This window comes from Limulus polyphemus, unplaced genomic scaffold (assembly GCF_000517525.1).
Source record: "Limulus polyphemus unplaced genomic scaffold, Limulus_polyphemus-2.1.2 Scaffold643, whole genome shotgun sequence".
NCBI classification, from domain to species: domain Eukaryota; kingdom Metazoa; phylum Arthropoda; class Merostomata; order Xiphosura; family Limulidae; genus Limulus; species Limulus polyphemus.
Window position 1 is genome coordinate 237,216 of NW_013666253.1, and position 17,251 is coordinate 254,466.

Sequence of the window (17,251 nt, forward strand, 5' to 3'; positions counted from 1 at the left end):
GTAGATTATAATTAAATTTTAGTACTATACATTACTCAATTTCTTAATTGAAAAGCAAATATAAAAAAAACAGAGATAAACATCAACTTTTGTGTGTCATGTGGTATGTTGAATGCAGCACTGGTTAAATTAGATGTTTGTGAAGTCAAAATACTAAGTCTATAGTTTCGCACCAATTACAAATTTAAATTACCAATATTGATAAGCTAGAATATAAAATAAGAATGTCTTTTCTATTTGCTAAGATATTGCTCATGTAATAAATCAAACACAGTGGCACCCCACCCACCTCTTTCCATTTTTGGAAACGCTTACTTATATACACTTACTTCTATATATTACATGAATAACCAATTGGAAGCTCAGAATGTCCCCTAGTGTCTTTCTCAGCCATTTTAATGGGCTTAGATGCCATTTCTTTCTTTTGAACCAATATTTCAACGAGGTAGGGTGTGTGTCTTTAGTCTGCTCGAAATTTCATATTTTTTAGACAAAAATACATCTTAGTTACTAAGCTTGATAAATTATTGTGGAATTCTATGGTATTGATGTAGTGATTTATGATTTTTTAGTTACTCAAATGTATAAAAAAAATTTTGTTTCATATCCTCCACGTGCAAAATTTTTAAAGGCTTAGCAACCTACGTCAAGCAGCAACTGAGTACAAAGGTCATAACTAGAAAAGATAGTTGTTTGCTTTACTTCTTTATTTACTTTTCTGTGTTTTAAGAAAAATAAGTTTAAGAACTTATTTCAAAATAGCAATAATCTGTATACATATATACACACCCTGTATCATCCTTAACGTTTCAGTATTAATAGATTGTTGTATATTGGCTATAGTACATGAATGGTCCCCCATTTATGAAGAAACTTGTTTATTCAGTTTGTAGCAATTGGTGATTTATTAGTGATATGCTGTCTGTGTTCCTGGTATAACTTTACTAACATGGACTATTAGTTCTTTTAATTTCTCAGCTAGTTTGTTAATGTACTTTTGGTGATTTGAAAAGTTTTTTATTCTATGTGTTGTGATAAATTATTGTGCTACTGTTTTTGGTAACTTATGATTTCAAGATAATTTACTTCCTTATTAGATTAAAACCTTCTTCTGTTTTCTTTTTCAAGTTAGAGTCCTGCTTTTTTTGCCATGTTAAGTGAAATAGTACTTAAAACTACACCCAATACATTTTAATTACTTTTCTATTGTTTATCTTTCTGGAAGCCAAAGTATCTTCTGTTTCTGTACCTGTAACTTGTTCATAATATTAGCATTCTTATTTTCTATATTGGATATTTGGATTAGCTTTAATTTTGATCAAAATTATATCTTATTATGGTAAACTTACACAACAGCATAAATGGTCCAAGTAATATATATAAAAAACGTCTTCCTTGTCTCCCTCTTCTGTCACAGAGCTGCAGCAAGGAATTGACTGGTTCAAATAATATGTAAAAAACAAATGTTCCCTCCTCTTGTGTCAAAAAGCTGCAGCAAGGAGCTGTTACAGATGAACTCTTCTGTCACATTTTTACATGTTAAAGATGTAAATCTATCAACCAAAAACTGGTTAATATGCTTGAGAAGTTATTAGATAATACAAATGAAAACCATTGTAAATGAAATTATTTTTTACTTACAACTTTCCATTGTATTAGGAAATGTTTATTTTTTTAAATCAACTGATCACTTGTATGTATTTCACTTGTAAGTTGTGTTTTTTTTTTTGTAGTTACTCATGTATTGAAATAATATATTTTAACTTGCAGGAAATGATTATTGACAAAGTTGATGGGAAAAATGTTCCACGTTACCTTGTATATGACATTGTTAAATTTGAAGTAAGTATGTCTTTACAGAAAACAATAAATATTTCAGTTACACAAACAGGGTAGGGAAAACGTTACTATACGGTCAGTATAGTATCATACGGTTGGTACTAAAAATATTTGGAAAATAAGATAACGAAAGATAATTGAAATCAATTTAATCATTGTTTGTTTTAGAATAACAGGCTAGAAATTAAACTATGTTCTGAATGAAACACTGTATAGTAACTTTTATCCATTACATATATATATATTTGTGTATATGTATATATATATTTGTGTGTGTGTCACAGAACTTGAGGTTGTACAGCCACGTAATCGTCTGTTATTTCAGAGTCCTAAACTGGAAAAAAATATTGTAACAAATTAAAATTTCAGATGAGTTTTAATTTAAAGGAACCCTCTGATGCATTACATTATTTAGAAATTTTAGGCCCACTTTATATGATCATAGAAACCATTTTTGTTCTTTAAATTAGGTCTTGCTTTTGCATAATTGTCTAATCTGTGGTATCAGATTGTGAAATTGACTTGCTAAAGTGTTTAAGCACATTGTTTTGTTTAATGTTCTGTAGGGTAATGAATGGTGACTGTCAAAGGTCCGACTAAAATACAGTGTTACTAATGTTGACACTACAGTCATTTTGTTTATTCCTCCATTATTAAAAGTATTATCAACTGTACACAATGAACTTGTAATTCTAGTGTAACTTGAGGCTAGGTTAGTTCAGATTAAAACTTAGTCGTGTTGTTTGAAATGCCAACAGCTTGAAAATTTGTGCTAAATAAACAAAAACATATCACATGATATCACTGTAATATTCCTGCGTATAATTATTATACTCCTTCCAGCAAATTAAATATACAAAATGGCAAATTACCACAGTGGTAAGAGTAATTACTAACACAGTAGTTTCTATAATATAAAGCTATGTGTCCATATTATCAATAGTTAGTATGCTATAAATTTGATTATACTTGTGCCACTTGTAGGTTTAAGTCAACTTAAGATTTTGAGAAACATGTACTGTTTTACACCTTACGAAGAATATTCTTATGAACAAATCGTGTTGACCACTAACAGTAAGCTAATTTCATTGAACAGTGTTATACATAAAAATTTTCTCTAAATTACAATTTGGTTTTTAAAGTATTTCCAACAGACGCAGTAATTCTTTGTACAGGGGTGGGGGTCAAAGTGTACGTGTCATGACTTTTACAGAGTTACATTCAACGTATAATTAAACAACTTTATTATTGATGTATGGTAGTAAACTTGGCATTGAAATGTATTTTATAATTCAAGTTTCCATATTATATGAGGTTTCATTTGTTAATTTTAAAAAAGAAATGTTTAAATAAATTCTCAGTATTCCCCTATATGTATCATTGCCTCACTTCTCTTAATTCACCATTTTTGATTTTCTTTCTTCTCTTAAATGAGTTTCATAACGTCCATCAATTAGATACATCAGTTATATATACTCAGGGGTCAGAATTTTAAATAAGAACCTCCCACTTTTTCTATTTTGTGATGTATCGATAAATTTATTACACCACCAAAACACACTCCTATCAACTCTTCATGCTTTTAAATTTATTTATTTACTCACACTTTTTTTTTTGAGTGAAGACCAAAGTTCAGTGCTTCAGTAAGTAATGAAACTTTTTTATATCTTTTTTTTTATATAAGACACTTAGAAAGTCAGATAAATTATAGCAGTTTTGAAGCATTCTGTTTAACTCTTTGGATTATTATTTGAGTTTTAAAATACATGTTTGAAAGCTACTTAAATTATTTTATGGACAAACAACTTAGTGAGAAAAATTTAGGGTTAATGAAGATTGACTTCTGAGAGCAGTGGAAACAGTTTTAACACCAAGATTGATATAAATTATCTGCATTTTTTGCACGTGTATTTTGAAAAATGAAGATGCCAAGCCTCTCCAGGTCTTCTTCCCTTTTTTTATTAGTTAATGTTTGTATCAGTTCATTTTAATTTTGCATTTATGCTGCTTTGACATTCATTTAAATTCATTTTGATCTTACTGTACTTACGAATTTGAGATTTTGACAAAAATAAGTGTAATTGTGTGAAGTTCATAGTGCTGAGTCCACTTTTTCCCATGCATTTCACCAGGAACTACATAGGTATTTTATATGTACCATAGGGATAAGTGAATTAGCTGGACAAATTATTATTTTTTCTTACAAAAGTGTTCATAATGGTTTGTAATAAATTCGAGGTCATACGATGCTAAAGATCAGATTTCGGTAATTGTGGGGGACACATCACAGATAGCTCATTGTGTAGCTTTGACCTTAACAATAAAATAATTTCTAAATATGTATCCATGGTGAAAAACATTAGGGTTCCTTCCAAATTACTTTCTTTACAAACTAATAAAATGGAAACTAGGACATGCAGCATCCGGTTGATCTGATATCTTAGCTGGTTAAAACGTCTGCCTGTTAAATGCAGCATCCGGTTGATTTGATATCTTAGCTGGTTAAAACGTCTGCCTGTTAAATGCAGCATCCGGTTGATCTGATATCTTAGCTGGTTAAAACGGCTGCCTGTTAAACAGAATTGTGAATCTGAATTTTACAAAGTATTTTCTCTTCAAAAACATTCTGTATTTCTGTTGAGCAGGTTTGAATACAGGACCTTTTGCACACAAGTATTACAAGCCAGCTGTTATGAATATCAGCATTGGTCATGTTGTTGCAGTTTTCAAACCTTTTGAAGTTGAAATCTGTTTACGTAATGCTGAAGTATTATGTTATAATAGTATTATAACATAATAATAGTAATATTATTATAATAATATAGTAACATTATAATAGTATTATAAGTATTATGTTATAATAATTGACATTTCTTCATTTATACATATTGTCAGAAAGTATTAACTGCCTATGAAATGTTTTAAATTACATTTAGATGTTGCTGATATTTTGAACACTTCTGATTTAGTATTAAACTTGAATTGAAAATAAATAGAAAGCTTTTTATATAAAGGGTCAGCAGGTGGGAGGTACAGACTTTGAACGCAGGTTGCTCTGTATCAAAAAAGAAATTATTGGTCCAAGAATACAAGCAATGGAGGAAGGAAGAATAGATCGGATGAATGAACCTTTTAGTGTTAGAGCTAAAGATTTTTGGGATATTACATGTACAAAATCTGTAAGTTCACAGGTTTTTATTTCTTTGTAAATCATTGTTGTATTTGTTGTTATTAAGTAAAGTAAATGTACCAAATAATTATTAATTTTTTATTTAAACTATGAATAATAAGTTTTAAGATACTTAAAATAAACTTGTTACTAGAAAGGTACACTCACATAAAACTGGGGATAATAAATGGATAAATTTAAAAAAGATATTTGGTGTTTGAAGATAGTCAAACATAAATTAGAAAATTTGGACATGATCGTAATGAACAAATGTTCAAAATTTGGGGCAGTTGTGTGAAGATAGCTTTTGTGTAACCTTTAATGAAAATATGAAATAAATGTTTACAGCTACTCACTTTTGGGCTGTGGGTGAATTCTATGAGTGGTGGTAAAGTCCCATTGTTTTGTTACATTAGAATATTCCTAGAATTGAGGGTGGGTGCTATTGATTTGCTGCCTTTCTTTTAGTTTATTAGTTCAAAATTAGGAACAGTTTTTTGCAGATAACTTTTGTGTAGGTTTTAATGAAAATATGAAAAAAATGATGCATTTGAAATTGATGTTCAAATAAATTAGGGAAAAAAAGATTTTGCCTATTATCTTATAGAATTTATATTTTTTAGCTACTTAGTGAAAAGTTTACAAGAAACCTGGCACATGATCTGGATGGATTAATATTTCAACCGGTACCAGATGTGAGTACTGCATTCATGAAACGTTTTGAACAGTAGTAGGTCTAAGTTCTAGTACTTAGTAGCATTTACTATAGATCAGCATTTTTCAACCTTTTTGATCCCAGAGACTGACTTTTTGTCTCCCTAAACTGTAAGGGTACAGGTGGTTGTGACAGAACTATGGACTGGTGGTTGAGAAACACTGCTTTAGCTAATCATGAGCTTGATAAAGTTGGTAATGTAATAATGACAGTAAAATTGTATCTTGAAGAGATACAATTAAATCATTGCTAACTCCAGACATATGAAAACTATCTTCATTGATATTGACTGTAAACCCCTTTCTGGATACTTTTCCTTTTGATTTATTTAGTTGTGCTTTATTTTTAAAAATATTATGTCTGAAACACTCCAGTGTGCGTTACAGCCTGGTGTTCCTAAATTTTACACTCCAGTGTACATTACAACCTGGTGTTCCTCAATTTTACACTCCAGTGTGCATTACAACCTGGTGTTCCTCAATTTTACACTCCAGTGTGCGTTACAACCTGGTGTTCCTCAATTTTACACTCCAGTGTGCATTACAACCTGGTGTTCCTCAATTTTACACTCCAGTGTGCGTTAAAACCTGGTGTTCCTCAATTTTACACTCCAGTGTACATTACAACCTGGTGTTCCTCAATTTTACACTCCAGTGTGCGTTACAGCCTGGTGTTCCTCAATTTTACACTCCAGTGTGCGTTACAACCTGGTGTTCCTCAATTTTACACTCCAGTGTGCGTTATAACCTCAGTTTCCTAACATTTCTTAACATAAGCCCACCCCCAGAACATTCCACATATTGACTGAGGCTTCCCACCCAATGAATCTATAAATACTTAGTACCTTAACAGTATTATGTATTTGCTATAGCCCTCCCCACCCCCTCTGCAACCCCCAATTTGGGAACCCCAGCAATACAAAAAACTCTAATAAAAGTTTGCTCTTTTACTTTAATAACATTTTTATAAAAATAGATATCTTGCATTTGTTTTGTTACAATAAATTGCGTATATTAATTAATGAATTTTTCTGTTCCATAATATGACCATCCCTTGCTTTAAATGAGTTTTAGTTGTCATAGAAGCCAGATTAGATTCTGCGTAGAAACATTATATTATTTAGAAGTACTTAAATTGTAAAATGACATATTTTGACTTTCTTAATTATTTACTAAATCTCAAGCATACAAAAAAAATGTTACACATACATATATGTGCGTGTAAGTTTCTAAACACTTCTGTGAAGTGGTTCTAATTTTCGGTCTGATTATCTCTTCAACCTTGAACTACGTGCTTAAGAGACAATTGATGAGAGTCGTATGTTCTTCTAGCCGTATGTGAGTGGTCGCTGCATGGATGTTTTGAAGTGGAAGCCTCTCAACGTGAATTCCATAGATTTCCGACTAATGATCAAGAAAGAACACAGGATAGCGTAAGTATACTGTTATTAAAATGTGTATCTAAACTAATTAATATACTCATTCGGATTTCTTTAATAAAGTGTTATATTTCTATGGAAACATTACATGAGCTTTCAATCTAAAATTATATATTTGTAATTCACAATATTTTTATATTATAGTAAGAAAAAAACCATTTTTGTATATTTTAAAATACTGTACATATATATAATATGAAAGCTATAGCCACTGGTTTTTAAAGAGAATAGGTGCATCCTCCTCCCCAGTGGTTCAGTGGTAAGTCTATGGACTTAGGACACTTAAAATCAGGTTTCGGTACTCGTGGTTGCCACAGCACAAATAGTCTGATATACTAGTAATGATAATGTCCGATTGACACACTAGTTATGATAATGTCTGACACACTAGTAATGATAATGTTTGACACACTAGTAATGATAATGTCTGATTGACACACTAGTAATGATAATGTCTGATTGACACACTAGTAATGATAATGTCCGATTGACAAAGTAGTAATGATATTGCCTGACATACTAGTAATGCTAATGTCTTACACACTAGTAATGATAATGTCTTACACACTAGTAATGATAATGTCTGACACAGTAGTAATGATAATGCCTGACATAATAGCGATGATAATGTCTGACATACTAGTAATGATAATGTCTTACACACTAGTAATGATAATGTCTGACACACTAGTAATGATAATGTCTGACACACTAGTAATGAAAATGCCTGACATAATAGTGATGATAATGTCTGACACACTAATAATAATAATGCCTGACATAATAGTGATGATAATGTCTGACACATTAATAACAATAATGTCTGACATACTAGTAATAACAACAGTATATTTCCTTGACAACATGTTTTACTTACTTCTTGTCAGTGGCCATAAAGCAGTATTTCCTTGAGGTCATGTTTGCTTGGAGAACAACCATGTTTGTGTTCCCTCCTTCTCCTATTATGCAACTTTCCATACACTGGCTAATGTCTTAGGACTATGTCTTCCAAGTTTGGCCAGGTGGTAAGGGCACTCCACTCGCAATCTGAGGGTCGCGGGTTCGAATCCCCGTCACACCAAACATGCTCGCCCTTTCAGCCGTGGGGGCATTATAATGTGACGATCAATCCCACTATTCGTTGGTAAAAGAGAAGCCCAAGAGTTGGCGGTGGGTGGTGATGACTAGCTGCCTTCCCTCTAGTCTTACACTGCTAAATTAGGGACGGCTAGCGCAGTAAGCCCTCGTGTAGCTTTGCGCGAAATTCAAAAACAAACTTCCAAGTTTATGATTAAGTAGACCAAAGACACAAAAGTCCGTTGGAGGTGCATCATGGGACTTGACAAATGTTTGTAATTAAACAGGATTTTGTAAATTCAGTTTCTTCAGCAGTCTTTATCATAAAAACAACCATTAATTTTGAGGTGTGGCTGAAAGCTTATGGGCCTTCCTGATCTTCCTATTCCTGTTTAATACTTTTTTTAAAGTTATCAAAAAATATATACAGCGACTTTTGTGGATTGGAAGATTTTCTTGTGTCACTATAGCTATAATTCTTGTACCTTATGGGTGAGAGTATTGATCCAGATATTGTTTGAGTGTAGTTTTAGAACTCTCTGCTGTTTTTAAACACATTCCTGTGCAAATATTTCCATTTACGTGGGAAACAATGAAGATTTCCTTTGAAATACGGTGTCCTTTGGTTCTATATCGTATAACATTCTCACTGTGTGGGGGTTTCTTTTTGAAAAGAGGTATATATATCCCTCTATAGCTGCAGAGAAGTTTTACAAACCTGGTCAGTGAGTTTTGTTTTTATATAAAGGATAAATGTCCGTTGTGTACTCATAGTCCTGGTAACATCCCAACACGTACAAGGAAGTGCTAACTAAGTTACATATATTTTCATAACCTTTAAATAACTTTTTTCATTGAAATAAATTTAATATAGTTATTAAAAACTTTTAAATTATAAGAAAGAAAGAGAGATACTTGGTATTTGTAGTGGGGTGGTGGTTTTATTTACCTTATCCTGAATCTGCATATTATACCCATCTCAGTGCAAGAAACCTGTAGATTTTCTTCCCAATTTTTAGGTGAAATATTAGGAACTGCAATAAAAATTCTTAGGTCATGATAGTTTATTTAATGAACTAATAAATCAAGCTTTATTAGTATTAGCAGTAATTGAACTTGTAAGATAAACATATTGTACTATTTAATTTATTTTAACAAGTTAACTTTAACGAGCTCTTTGATAGGGTTGTTTTAAGATGATGATATTTTAAATACTGAATATTAAGCAATTCATCCTAAATAAAACATAAGCATTTTATTTTATTAAAAATAATACACCTATGTAGTTGTTTTAAAACCCAAGATAATAGTTTAAATAAATTAAAAACAGATTGGAGAGTATACAAAAAGAAAAAGAAAATTGTAGGACCAAATCAGTAATTAAAGAATTACTTACAACTCCACTAAATCCTTTTTCTAATACTTGTTGTAGTTGCCTATAGGTGAAAAAAACAAAAAAAGATATAATATGTATGAAGAAAGGGTTAAATAGGTTCATGTAATATCTTTTTTTTTTTTACTGGTGATTACTTGTAGATAATTAAAAGCATTTTCAGAAATAGTAAATAAACTTCTGTATAAATGTGATTTATGGGGAAAATATTTATCAGAATTATTTTTAACTTTTTATTTATTTTTCTATGGTTAGAATTTTTCTGGGTTAATTATAACTACCTGCTGGTACCCTGAGTACGTACACTCCTGTACAGATTTATGTTATGATGAAGCAATTTGTGTTTGTTTTCTATCTCTGATTTATTCATTCTAAATAGAAAAAATTAGTTATCATTGCTTTCTGTTGCTATTATTTTATTTTGCTACAGTTTGTCACTTATGAATGTATATGTACAGTTTTTTTGGTCTCTGATTTATAATTCTACTTAAAAGCTGAGAATTTTTTTCAGATATTTGTTGATTAACTTTAAAGATACATTCATATAGAAGAGATTGTTTCATGAATTTTGTGTATTTCCCAGTATGTTGCCTGAAACAAAGGGCTACCTCTTTGTTGGTGGATGCGATCAACCATTTGCTGAAATTAAGGTCAGGTAGATTTTAATAATCTTTTATTACATTTATCAAAACTTTTGTTACATTTTCAAAGAAATTTGGGTAAAATTAATAACAAAAATATACATCAGTTTTTTTTTTCATCAATAGAATTACCCGTTATTTGTAAATTTATAAAAACTGCATAAACAAAAGTTTGTCATTGTGCAAGAATTGTTCAGGAAGAAAGAGGATTTTATTTTTTCCTACACTCAGTATGAGTTAATTTCTGTTTCCACTCTCAAGTTATGCTAAGAAGTCCTTACCTAACGTAATACTACCAGAACCCATTTTGTACATCTCTCAGTGACTGCAATTAAGGAGTTTGGATGGACAGTCCTTCCTCATCCTGCATATAGTCCCAACCTATCACTCGGTTACTTCTGTCTTGTTGGTTCTGTCAAGAACAGTCTACATAAACAACACTTCCAAATAGTAATGTACACAGTTGAAATTTGGAACTCCATGCTTACATTTTACCAAACTAACATAAGAAACTTCACAGAACAATAGTACAGGAAATAAGTATTACTTTAAGAAGTGGAATCTGGAGTGTCCACATCGTCAATAATATTAGTGTATGTTTATTGGTTATAGTGTAATAAGATGGTGCTTTTCGTAGTTCTTGTTCTGAAATATAAAGGTTTCATTCTCATGTACACACAAATTACAGTAGTAGAGTTTCTTATGTTTGTTTAGAAAGCTTAAAGTTGTTGGCAACCCGATTCTGATTTGTACTGTAAGATTGGAAGGAGACAGTTTGAAAAGTGGTTTGCATTAGGGAGAGAGTGAACCTCTTACTAAGGTCCAAATACCTCTAATTGCTATTATATGTGTAGTTTTCCAACTAGAAAAATTATAAAATTATCATAATATAGCTACTAAATAGGGGAAAAAATGTGTAACAAGTAATGTTAATGCACGTAATCAGTGTTGTGCAGAGAATTCTTCATTTTTTAAGTGTGTGTGTGCGTACATCTTGTAAACAATACATTGCAGAGACTGTGGCATGCCTGCCATTTTAGTCTGTCAAATGCAAATTTCCATGAGTAGTTCTATATTTTACCAAATGAACCTTTGCGATCTATGTTTTAAGCAATAAATGTATATCCACATTCATTTCACTTTGACCAGTCAGATGGCCACTATAGCATGGAACTCTACCAGATCTAAAATAAGGCTGAAAATCTGTCTGTCACATCACTAAGCCACACTTACAGTGGCCTGGTGCGTGACTATTTTCTCTATGTTGTTTATGGCTCATTATTGTAAGCATACATACAAAAGAAAGTAAACAAAGGATAGGAGCATTAGTAGCATTATTTACAATACTGACAAGTAATTAAAACATTCGATTACTGTACTAATATAATATAATCCAAGAGGACCTCCAAACTACTTCTTACAATTTTTTTATACCAATACACTAGTGAAGCGTCCACCTATGACTCAGCACATTTAATGTGCCACATCCACACAGGTTACTTAAAATTTTGATATGGAAATGTGAAGGGTGTTGTTGTTGTTGTCCCTCAAAATTTGCACCATGTTTCCTTAATTTTGATACAAGCGGACATGGATCTCTCAAATTGTAGAACCTAGGAACAACGATGTATGATATTTAGATTTAGATTTTTTAGACTTTTCTTTTAATTAAGTAATAAAACTGCAACAGTTTGGTTAGGCCTTTTAGGTATGATTACTAAATTTATATGAATTCAGTATTTTATCTGACGGAGCATTGTGTTAAAAGCATCATTTGTACATTACATTGAAGGGGGATTCTTAAAATATCCATAACTGAATGAATTTTTAAGTCAAAGAAGATGGAGTAATGAGTCAGTAGTTTAAAATAGGGAAAGACATGGGGAAGGCATTTTTTGTAGCTTCCCAGTTGGATCAACAGTAAGTCTGAAGGCTAATAACACAGCTAGCCCATCGTGTATGTTTGCACTTAACTACAGACAAACAGCATTTTTTATAGATTCTTGTGGTTTTTATTATAACAGGGATTGCCTATTGGAATCCCTGGGGTTTATCAAATTTGGTTTGTAGGATAAATCCACATTTTAAAAATCTCATGTGGTTGTAAATTTGAAGTATGATTATGGTTATTGCCTTCACTCGATGAGTGTCTATGCCATTCTGGAGTAGAACATTGGAGAAACATACTGAAATATAGATTGATTAGTATGTGTAACTATGTTGTGTGTATGTATGAAGTGTAACAGGTGGTGAATACAATATTAGATGTATATTTTAGTGTAATCTAAGTTTTATAATAACTCCCTTTTTTATGTTTTTAACGTGGGGATTCTTGGTGATTGCACAAAATTCCTCAAAGTGTTGCTACATCGGCACTCACTGTACAGAAGTGACTACTTTTACTTGCAAAGAAAAAAAGATTGGATCTTCCTTCCCAAACTGATTGGTATATCTAAATATTTTTCCTTTCTAGTAGATATTCCTCAGATTTAATTCCTCAAAATCACCATGAATATCTTTTACACAGGTAACAAAAGAATTGAAGAATTTGGACAAGAAAATTATTGAGTGTAAATATGAGGACAACCAGTGGAAATTTATGAGGGAAAGAACAGATAAGTCCTTTCCAAATGGGTATACAACTGCAATTGGTAAGTGCAAAAACGTCAATAGAGTCTTATCTTGTAAACACAAGTAGCAAAACAAGAAACATGTAAGGCCTAACTTATTAACACATTTAGTAGAAACAAAATTGTATAAAGACTAAGTAAAGCCATTAGCAGAGTAAAAACTATTTTCTTTGCATAATCAGTGAAAAGGGAAGTATATAAAAAAATGTTATGGTTTCTTCACAGTATAGTTCTGGGATCCAGAAAAAAGTTCATATAAATTATCGTGAAAGATTTACCTTGTTATACAGAATGAGTGAAATATTTCCATCAGTTTTCCTTATTGAATGAGATGAACTCTAAGAGTATAATTTTTTTTTCTTGTTTGTTTGAGACTGCCACCACCAATCACAGGATATTGACACAAGCCATTTTCACTTTGTCACTGTCATGTGAGGGTTTTAGAGCTGAAATAATATACTTGTATGGTGTGATTATACCTAAAGCATGCATAATAATAGGGAAATATTCAAGGAGCCACAAAATAGTAGGGCTGCTGGGAAGCCTAGCTCAACAAACTATGATGTATTAATAAAGTTGCATACAGTTAGGATGTACTGAGCACTTCTGAATGCATTTTTAGGTTTTCTTAGAAAGGGGTTCTTTTGTGCAAGTAGTCAACCACCTGTTTGTTAGTCCTACCTACACTTGGCTGTGCAGCATATGTCAGTTTGTAACAAGTGACCATTAATTTTTGGGAATAACTTCCTTAATCAAATCTATTTCTTATCAGCTTAAATATAGACATATATATATATATATTGAATGTAAATAAAAACTAGCTACTTCATAACATATTGTAACAATTACTCAATCCTTATGAAAGAATACATTTATTATCGTTCAGTATGCCATTATTTTCATCACAGTTGGTGGAACCAAAGTCAAGGAGTGTCTAATGATTCTTGGAAGTCTAGTAAATGTTTACCTGATGCCAGCTTTGAACCAAGAGAATTTGGCTTTTCTTTTTCTCTTTGAATTTTAAACTTGTTCCTTTTCTTTTCCTCGAATTTCATTGGCTACTTCCATAACAATCTGACAACTCAATCAGTAACTTAAAAAGTGCATAAAGGCTATCTCCTTATCACAGTCATCAAGGATAGTTTAAAAAAATGACAGTTGTCATGTTGGATTGTCAGAGAGCCCGGGTCTCTTCTATCTTTTGAAGCCTCTGGCCATAATGAATATAAAAAATGATGACACATGAAAAAAAAACATTTATTAGCCCAAAAGAAAATGGAAACATAATTTGAGTATTTTTCATTTATGTATTTATTAACATTATTTAACATTTAATAAATTCTTATCTAGCCTTTTTCTGTGCATAATAACAAGTTGTGAAACTTAACAAATGAAAAAAACAAACAAGTGTCTATATTTGAGGTTAAATTTGAGGTAAAAGGTTATCTTGTATCATTTATATAAATCATTTTAATTGTTTAACTTTTGTGTCATTATCTTTTCCAGCTGTATGCCAGAGTATCCAGGATCCAGTAACTACAGAGAGACTTCTTGATTTCATTGAGCACCATCGGTGGAAACCACATAAACGGTCCCATTCATCCATGTCAAACGAAGGAGAGATTATGCCCCCTCCAAACAAAGTCCCACGAAGATAATAACGTATTGGCCACCAGTTGTTTGCTTGTAAATAACACTAGGAACCCAATTTTATATTATGTATCTTATTTTCAAATGTAAGAATATAGTGACAGGTGCAACTTCACCTTGTTCCTATGAAAAGTGTTCTTCATTTTCATAAATGATTTTAAACACAGTGTGTGTGTGTGTGTGTGTACGTGTAGTCTACATCTTTATGAGTTGAATTATTACATGAAACAAGTAAGATAAAGAATCCTTTACAAGCTATGCAAAGTACATACTAGGAGGTAAAGCATTCATAAAACGGTCAAGTGTTTGTAAGTCCTGTTCTGAGCCTTGACTCTTTACTGCTCATCTGACTTGTCTGTATACATATGATATAACCCCAGCCAGTGATATATTTAGTGTAAACTTGACCTTTAGATTATATTACCTTATGTAGTTTTGTTACTTGAGATACTGAAGCTCAAGAAATAAGCTGGTGTACAGTAACTTGTTCTTAAGATTTGTTTTTCATCACAGAGTTCAATGAATTAACTGCTCCATATATATATATATGGTAAGCCATTATTGTATGCCTCATATTAAGATAGTTCTGTAAATTGTATTTGAATGTATTTGTCTCAAAGGGGTTTTTAATTATTTTGTACTGTATATATGGTGTATCTTCAAAACGTCTGCCATACTTAATATCTTGAAAAGATTAAAGTGAAGCATTTAATAAAACACAGTTTCTCCACTTACGATGTTTGTAACCATCACGAGGTTCTACATGTTCCTTCTCTCCATCCCTTAAAGTGTTAACCTGTTACAAAATTGGTGTTGAAGAAAAGGCCACATAATTTGGTCACTGTGTTTCTTCTCTTATAGCTGGAGTTTCTAGAGTAGACATTGCACAGAGTAAAAGATTAACTATTATACCAAACAAAGAAAACTATAAGAATCACTTTGTTTCACTAATATTACTGGTTAGTAAATTGTTGGAAAGATATTCTATTTTGTATTAATTTTTTTAACAAAAGTGTTCTATTATAGACCTAAAAATACACCACTTGATCACTGATTGAGAGAGGTACAACATTTTATTCATGAGTTTTACACACGTTTACCTTACAAAAATACAAATAAACAGTACAAGAAAAGAACTTACAAACCTAATGAATAATGTGCAAGCAAGCGTAGAAGAGTTTTTTTTTGGGGGGGGGGGCTATTCTGTTTTGTTTTGCTGAATTAGTTATGTTGAATTGTTAGGTATGGATTATTTAACTTATTTGTACTAAATAAACCATTACAGTTATTCCTAAGGATGTATTTATGTGTTTTTGTCAAGGAGCCTGAAGTAATGCAGGAGTCATGTTCAGTACTGATTTAATAATTATTGAAAGGTGTATGAAAAATCCGTGAAATTAAAACGTTTTTGTAGAGCGCCACCTAGTGATAGTATAATACAAGGTTTAACGTATTTATATACAGCTGTAAATGTTACGTACCCATTTAATAACCGACATATTTATCGCCAAAATTGATCTCCAGTTTTTGCTTTGGTTTTTAGAATCATTTCAGGTGCCCTGGTACGGATTTCTCACGTTATACAAATCTTTTTTGGTGGAATTCTCTGACCCTCATTTTACTTTTAAGTATAGTCAGCAGTGTAAGAAATGCCTCGTGTTGTATTATCTGCATTTTAAGATCGGGATTAAACCCGTAAAAATTAGCAATCATGATTTGATTAATCATATAAGAAAATTGAAAGAATTATGTCTGAAAGTAGCACTGGGGCGTTGCTGTGTGATTAGCGTGTTGGAAGGATGTTGGGTTCGAGCCGTGATATGCCGCTGACACTGCCTCGCACTTTCACCCTCACTTGATACAAACGAGATGACCTTGGTCAATCCCGTTATTCAGTGTGTGCTGCTGTCTGGTTCACCTGTCCTTCCCTCTGTTCAGCTTTTGTCTGTTAGAGACAGTTGTACCTGAACCTTAGGGTCTCTGACTTGGCTGATTAGCCAGTGTATACAGTTGAGGTTGAAAATACCAAAATATTGAAAATTATTTCTGAGTTTTGTTTTGATTTGTTTTTACAGCCTTCTTGAAACAGCTGTTCGAATATGTGTGGAATTATGAGGAGTAAAACTAAATAAATTGATATCACTTATAGTGACGCCATTAAAATATTATTTCTGCAGTGTACGTAATCATAGTGACGTCACTAAAAGTTTAAATTTAAAAAAAAAAGAACTTTAATTATATTTGTATTTATCTAACCGAAAAATCACTTGTTTGTAACAGGAATGAATACAAACAATATATATATATATACCGCTTGACGTTTCTTGTGTTAGTTTTGTGTTGCTGAATTACATCTGTATGCAATTGTTGCGTTAGAGATATCCGACTTCCACTTTTTTTTTAACCTTCTATAATAGACAGAGCTGCGACTACTTTCATTACTGTTCATTACCGCGAAATTAAATTGTGGAAACGAGTGTTGCTGTATTTCGAAGTTATCGATTATTCATGTTTATGTGACGACGTTTATTTTTGCTTAAAGTTCAGTATATGCCAGTATCGATGTGTATTCACATGGGTCAAAGTTAACGATGTAAATAAAGTACTAATTACTTTAAAAACACGTATAAACATGGTGTATTAATATTGTACAAGTGTTTGTGTATTGATTTTATGCGAATTGTTTGTATGTTTTATTG

General features: G+C 31.7%; 1 protein-coding gene across 1 annotated transcript in view; it reads left to right on the forward strand.

The window, feature by feature from the left end:
- Window positions 1-17,173, forward strand: part of LOC106459650 (mRNA-capping enzyme-like) — a 51,394-nt gene extending 34,221 nt beyond the window's left edge. Inside the window, exons 13-19 of the mRNA XM_013919286.2 lie at window positions 1,771-1,842; window positions 4,854-5,018; window positions 5,632-5,703; window positions 7,055-7,155; window positions 10,215-10,281; window positions 12,800-12,923; window positions 14,409-17,173. Coding sequence (XP_013774740.1) covers window positions 1,771-1,842; window positions 4,854-5,018; window positions 5,632-5,703; window positions 7,055-7,155; window positions 10,215-10,281; window positions 12,800-12,923; window positions 14,409-14,560 — 753 coding nt within the window. The 3' untranslated portion in view covers window positions 14,561-17,173. The remainder of the gene's footprint in view (window positions 1-1,770; window positions 1,843-4,853; window positions 5,019-5,631; window positions 5,704-7,054; window positions 7,156-10,214; window positions 10,282-12,799; window positions 12,924-14,408) is intronic.
- Window positions 17,174-17,251: the final 78 nt, after the last annotated feature.